The sequence below is a fragment of the Corvus brachyrhynchos genome, unplaced genomic scaffold (assembly GCF_000691975.1).
Source record: "Corvus brachyrhynchos isolate BGI_N302 unplaced genomic scaffold, ASM69197v1 scaffold279, whole genome shotgun sequence".
NCBI lineage: Eukaryota > Metazoa > Chordata > Aves > Passeriformes > Corvidae > Corvus > Corvus brachyrhynchos.
Window position 1 is genome coordinate 3,965,940 of NW_008246060.1, and position 7,009 is coordinate 3,972,948.

The window sequence follows — 7,009 nt, forward strand, 5'->3', positions numbered from 1 at the left end:
CTATTTACAGTGTCATAGAAGTACAGTCAAACTCTAAAGCTGTGTGAATTACCAGTACGAATCTAAAATTGTAGAGTATCCTCATAATTTTTTATCACCCACTTGTAAGTAGTGGTAACCAGGAAATGCAGGAAAATTTGATTAACTATTCTGTACTTCTAAGAAATGGTCATGTTTGATTTTTTTGGTATACAAAGGCCTGACAGAATAACTCCAAATCAGGTATTTGCAGTGTAAGTAATACAAAGCAAAGTGAAGGATAAAGCAGGCATTAGTGGTTAGCCTGAGAAGACAAAATACTTTTGGAACTATCTGCAATAATGATTTTTAAATGTCAATTTTTGTCAGCTTACATCTTACTAAAAATAATGGTGGCGATGGATGAGATACCCATTTCTTTCAGTTGCATTCTGTTAGCTGATGATAATTGTTGTGTGTAGCTGAGGGTAGGTGAAGATGCTTTCCTGAATGCAAAATACACAGCTCTCCCAAAGCCTCTTTCTCCAGAGTAGCAGTAGCTTTGTCTTCTCAATCCTCCATCCTATTCTTCGGAGCAGCAGGGTAATACCTGAAAGCAGGACGCATGGTAATGGTGTGCTGCTGCTCCACATCACCTGAGCCAGGCAGTGGGATGCTCTGTTTGTGTAGAATACAAGGGGATTAAATCACAGGGATGCTGCCTTGCTGGAACACACACACTGGTCTGCATTGGAAGCTACTGTGTGTTGCAGAGGTAGCTTAGTTCAGTTTCACTAACCTTGCCACTGATAGCTCTTTAAAAACTTGTATATTTATTTAAACCCTAGTTTTTCAGTTTAATTGCTAGTTTTCTGTTGTTCTCTATTGCAGCTATTTTTATTACCTGGTCCACCCAAATTCAAACCAGCTTTGGTATCATTACAGTGTACTGCCTGTGCTAGGGCATGTGGCTTGTTAATTCTGCATATCCTGGTTAAAAAGCAGCAAGATGCAGTATCCAAATATGTTTCAAATAGTTTATGAACAGACCTCAAAGTAGTGAGCTCCATCAAATAGGAGTAATTTTAATGCTGTTCCACGTTACTGGTTTTTTTCTATGATGGGGAATTAAATGCAGCTACTAAGAACTTGTGAGAACACAGTGGTAGAAGAGGAGACAAGTAAGAGTCAAAGGGCTATTAGGTAGCTAATTTTGCCTGCTGCTTTGCTGTGTCCAGTAAAGAGACACAGCTGAATCTAATAATATAAACCCACCTGCACTGATTTGCAGCCACATGGTGAGCAGGGGGGCGTCTAATCTAGAGAGTGACTGAAAAATCTAAGTGGAGAGTGCATGAGCAACTCAACCTGAGGCTGCCAGCCTAGTGCTGTGGGGAAAAAAACCCCATAAAATCTCTTTTGAGATAAAAACAGTAAGTGGCAAGTAGGAGCAGTTGTTATTATTTTATCCTTTTATATAGCACTGGATATTTGTGAAGAAGCTTCACTACAGTCAGTGAATGAAGAACAAATAAATATCACTAAAATTATTACAGGTGGGGAAAAATGCTCTGCCTCAATTTCTGGTCTGTTCAGTTTATCATAGTCAAGAGTGGGAGGTGTCTTGCAACACAGCCTAAAAGTACCTTTAGTGAGACAGTCCTGGGTTGAAAGTGCCTCTTTAGTCCAGTGGCAAAAGACAGGATGAGCAAATACCTAAATGTTGAGACCAGAGGGGTTCAAATAGGAAACAGGACATGTTTTTAATGCTATGGCTGATCAGCTGTTGGAACAAATTATTAGTACTTTAATGATTTCTTCCCCCTTTTTCAGGATTTCAGATTAGTGCTGAATGCCTTTCTGGAAGATACACTCCAGCCAGCCAAGTTACTGAGTTCAATGTAGAAATGATGTGTGAAGTGCAAGAATGTAGAATGGGTCAGATTGGATGACATGGTTTATATCTGACCTTAATATGTACTATTCAATAATATGCAACTCGTATGGTGTTAACTGCAAATGCCTAAGATAAGTCCAGCTGTTTTCATGGAAGGTTAAGCCAGTGTCAGCAATGACAAGAGTTCCTGTCATGGCTTCCTAATGTGATTCTTATGGGAATTGAAAAAATCACAGTGAAACATTTAAAACATGGCACATTTTAAAAGGTTTGATCTAATTATTCTTTGCCTTTTTTTGTTAGATATTTTAATGAGATGTCTGCACAAGGATTAAGACCTCGCACTGTGTCCAGTCCTATCCCTTATACACCCTCACCAAGTTCTAGCAGACCTATATCACCTGGTAAATATTTAACCCAGTTTCTAAAATTATTGTATGCATCACATAGTAACATGCCCTATTAATATATTTAGGTCAGTAGCCTTTCAAAGCTAGTTTGGAGAAAAAATCCTGCATCATAAATGCAAGAATAGTTTTGCCTTAGGTGTCTTCTAGTGCAGCATGTTCTTGGATGGTTACCAGATATTCAGTATTTCAGATCTGTGGACAGATATTGAAGATCAGTTAAGTAGCTGTCACTTGAAGTTTATTTCTTTTTTGCTCTCTTTTTCTCTCTTGCTGTCTTTTTTTTTCCCCTCTGTTCCCACACAAGTTGCACAACAGGACACATAATTTAAATGGATTTCTAGAGTTTGGGAAGAACTAGTTATGAGACTACTATTGTGCTCTGAGTCAAAACTTCTTAGAGCAGTGTTATCTTGAACATGTTGGAAAAAAGTCAATTTTCATTTTTCTTCAGTAGAGAAATGGCTTTTGTACTTCTACTGTTTTCTATTATTAAACAATAACTATAAAATTAAGAATTCCTGCCTCACATACTTTGTATAACAGAGGCAAACAAACCTTTTCTGAGTTTCTAATTACTGAATATATTTTAGGTCAAATGAAATGCATTTGTGTTACTAACACATTTATTGACTGAAATTTAAAATCCCTTAAAATTGCCCTTGGACATTCATTAGAAGTTGCTGGCAGTGGGTGTTTCATGGTGCTCACAAACACCTTGTACATAAAGAAGTGAATGGAGCGTGCCTGGCTTTCCCACATCCACCTCTATCACCTGCCAGACAGATGAGATGTGCTCTGTGTTGACACAAGGTGGGAATGAGACATTTTATTACACAGGTCTGCTAGAACATATAAAATGTCTTTAGATCCTTTAATTTTCAAGGTTGACTGTGGTTTCTCAAAGGACTATAAATAGTTTTCACCCAGGTGTTGCACGTGTGAAAACCAGCTATGGCCGTAAGCCGTGTTCTGATGCTAGAGATGAGCAGTGTGACTATGAGTTTTCTGAAATGAGCCAAATGACTTGACTTCCAGTGTTTTGTAAGGCGTGTTACCAAGAAAATGATATATATTTTCTTATCCCTTTCTTGTAACTGTGTGTACAGAAGTGTAGTCGGCCAACAGCTGCTCTGGAGTAAGGACTGGGCGTTGGTGGTTCTGTGTGTGCGGCCTTTATGACAGTACAGTATCCAGCTGCAGGTTGGATCTGCAGTCACACGGGGTTATAACTACAGCTCTGTGTGGGACAAATTACCTGCTGACTTACAGGCTTGCAGCTTACATTCCTTAGCCATGCACCCTGTTTAGATGCTGATGTGTCAGTGCAGAACTGTGTCAATTTATTCCTCCACTGAGACTGAAGCGCATTTCTTGTTCCCTGTGGACTTTACTTCCCATCAGTAGTTGATACAAGAGTGGTAATCTTATCCCACAGACAGGGGATGCTGAAAACACTGTGAAGCACAGCTGAAATGATAATTTCTAACAGAGTTCATGAGTTTGGAAATTCTGGTGTGGTAGATCTTCCAGGCTAGCTCATCTGCAAAGGCAGCTGCATCAATCTCCTTTTCATCTGATTAATTAATACCAGTAGTTGGGAAGTTTCAGACTTTAGAAAAACAGAAGCAGCAGTTTGTTAGAGAGCTAATGAGATCAATAGGGAATTTTGTAGAGCTGTCTGGGATATATGGATGCAGTAATGAATGAAAACAATTTTTGACAGTATTTTGTATCTAAAGTAGTACAGTAAGATGATGTCAAAAGTATCAGCACAGAATAATAAAACAGCTGTATGTTGCATCAGGTATTTGTATGACTTGGCATGTTTCATATGGGAAATTATGTCCCTTGATTTTGTGGAAACAGAATTTGTAACCAGTTAGAAATGCTATGGTTTCATATGGATAGCTGGTCAGGTTTAATGGATCAGATTTTTGCTTCTGAATCCCAGAGTCTTTTGTGCCTGCATGGCTTGGCATGCTACTTTTGAAGACTTTGAAGCTGAGATACTGCTGAAATTTTTAGCACCGTGCATGGAACTTTGAAGATAGTGTAATTACTGCTACTCCTAGACAGCTGGGGATTAGTTGTTCTAATTACCAGTTAGTCTTCAGTGTAGATAAACTGTTCTGTGCTTTGCAGCTAGGTTTGGGGCTGCAGAGATGAGCTACCCTGAATGTATGTACACTGCTCTGTTTTTGCTTATTTGGCTGCCAAGTAGACTTGCATTTGTCAAGCTTGTGGAGCTGGATTATCCCAAAGGAGTTCAAAATTGTCATGTTACAAAGGTGGCTCTGTTTTGCCCATTATTGCTAGGCTTTTACCTTTGACTGGCTGCCATGTCACTTCCCTGGACATTGACTTGTTTCTATCCTTGTGCTAGCTGACAAAAGTGCTTACATATAAAACATGTGCTCTACAGATAATTAGATTGTGTAGCCAAAAGGCAGATTAATTTTGTTGTTATTCTTGTAGTGGCAGGGATTCTAGTGGAGTAACTCGTAATTTGCACCAGACATACACTGAGGCTGTAACAGAACCAAACAGAACTGAAAGAAGCAAGGGGAGTCTGTATGACTTCATTAGTGATCTGAGGGTTGGTCTGTTTTCTCCCCAAGATCTCGTCTCATCTCTTTTAGGCAGAGACACAGATGTGTGTAGTCAGGGGTGATGCTGGGTGTTGGTGCAGGGACACTGTTCTGTATTGGTTTAGTGTTGAAGTGTGAAAACTGTTAAATCCAGTGTGGTGTCATAAAAGTTTAATATGCCTTCAGAAGTGTTTTTCAGTCATTATTCTCCAAAGCAGTTGCTTGAGTCTAATTGTAAACAGCTGAGAAAAGTCCTGTCTCCTTCCTTATGATATTTTTGTCAGAAAGCAGAAAGAAGCAAAAGGTTTTGGAAAATGTGCTCTTTTGAGAAACTTGAAATGTTCAATACACTTTAAGGTCTGAACTTGAAGCATTTGGCAGTTGCTGTTTCAGTTTACCTTGGTTAAATAGAGCTATATGGGAACTCTGCATTTTTATAATTGAGTTCTTACAGGAAGGGAATATTTAGATGAAAGAATTAGATATTTGCAGTTTTGAATAATAGGCTTTCCTTAATGTAGATAAAACAAGTTGTAATTTTAAATGTTATTTGCTAGCCTAGTCCAGTTAGTAACATTTCCTTCCCAGCATGTTTTAATTTCCCATCCCCAAAGGTCTTTAAAATGCTGAGGCTGAAAAGGAGGAACCCTCGGTGCAGATCTGGTATGCCTTGGAGGAGCCACCTACATCCAGTTTTTTTGTGGAACCTCGTTGTGGCCCAGTGCTAGATGGCTTCTCCAGGCACAACCTCTTTGCTTCTTCAGACTATATGTAGTTCAGGGAGCCATTTCCTCTCTGGAGAAGTGGAAGGCTGAATAGAAATACTTACAGACTAGAACTAAGCTACCGTGGGAGCCTCAGACCATTTATCTTAAGTGAAAAGTTATGTTTAACACTGTGTAATGTATGTTTGAAATGTATGGTAGTATGCTACAGGAAAAGAAAATAAATTTGCATCACACTTCTCAGTACAATTAGTATTTTCTAGATGTCTAATCTGCAGCATTTACCAGTTTTTAGACTGTCACTGATTCAGAACCAAAAAATCTAAAAAAACCCCACACACTTCAGTTTCTAATACCAAACGAGAATGTTGATGTTGCCTTGTTTTACCAATTTTAGGTCTGTCATATGCAAGTCACACAGTTGGTTTCACACCACCAACTTCACTGACTAGAGCTGGAATGTCTTACTACAATTCCCCAGGCCTTCATGTGCAACATATGGGACCATCCCATGGTATTACAGTAAGTATTTAAAATAGTAAATACTTGTTACCAATATAGTTTGTTTTTTGGAAGTTATGATTGGTTTTCCTTAAGCTTTTTTACAAAACATTTTTGTAAATGTTTGTTTTTGTCTCCTTACTCCAAGACATCTATTGCTGCTTTCTTCAACCCTGATTTTCCTCTTCACCCCTCAGAAACTGATTCTTTTTGGAGAACCTTGTTTTCTGCAAAAGAATAGGATGTATTATCATCTTAAGGACAGTAATAGGTATCATCTTATGGATCAGCAGGCAGGGTGTGAAAAGTGATGTTCTAAGCTACTAAGCCTATCCCAGGAAGTAAAAACATTGCTTTCATTTTTCTCCTAGTCTCCACCATCTGACGGATGAGTCATCTGAGGTTGCTTCAAGCTCAGGTTTTCTTCAGGATGACACACAATGCTACCATCATGTCACTGTAACAGGCAGTTAACTCTTATTTTCTATTCTCATTGGCAAAGAAGAAAGTTAATATAAACATTTGTTAGGGCAATTTCTCATATCTTTCAACTGAATTTATTTCCTTTTTACCTGCGATGTTTGATGCATTTCCGCTTCATCGTGTTTCTTCTAAATATTTGTGGAGTTTATTGAGCAAACAGAGCTTAAATATTAACCATTTGGCAAAATACCTTATGGTTGTTGTATCAAGACCATTTTGATTTTTCTCGGCAGGTATGGTAGTATGTAAATATTCTTCAAGGTTTCCGCTTATATTTGTCATTCTCAGATGTAAAAGAGTATTTTGATAGAATTTTTAGTCCAATGGTAAAAGATAGCTGCTTCTGGTTTAGGTGAGTGTGCAATGGTAATTGTTACAATCTCCCTGAGGAAAGGTGGGCGGAAACACTATAATGGTAGGTAGAACAGAAAGGAAGCTGGAGCTCAG

General features: G+C 38.5%; 1 protein-coding gene across 2 annotated transcripts in view; it reads left to right on the forward strand.

The window, feature by feature from the left end:
- CCDC6 (coiled-coil domain containing 6) overlaps positions 1-7,009 on the forward strand; it is a 44,892-nt gene that overhangs the window by 30,859 nt on the left and 7,024 nt on the right. Inside the window, exons 7-9 of one of the 2 annotated variants that reach the window (XM_017746336.1) lie at positions 2,159-2,259; positions 5,976-6,100; positions 6,451-6,609. In XM_017746336.1, coding sequence (XP_017601825.1) covers positions 2,159-2,259; positions 5,976-6,100; positions 6,451-6,471 — 247 coding nt within the window. In that variant the 3' untranslated portion in view covers positions 6,472-6,609. Of the gene's footprint in view, positions 1-2,158; positions 2,260-5,975; positions 6,101-6,450; positions 6,610-7,009 lie in introns of those variants that run through there. The other variant, XM_017746335.1, reaches the window with a different exon arrangement.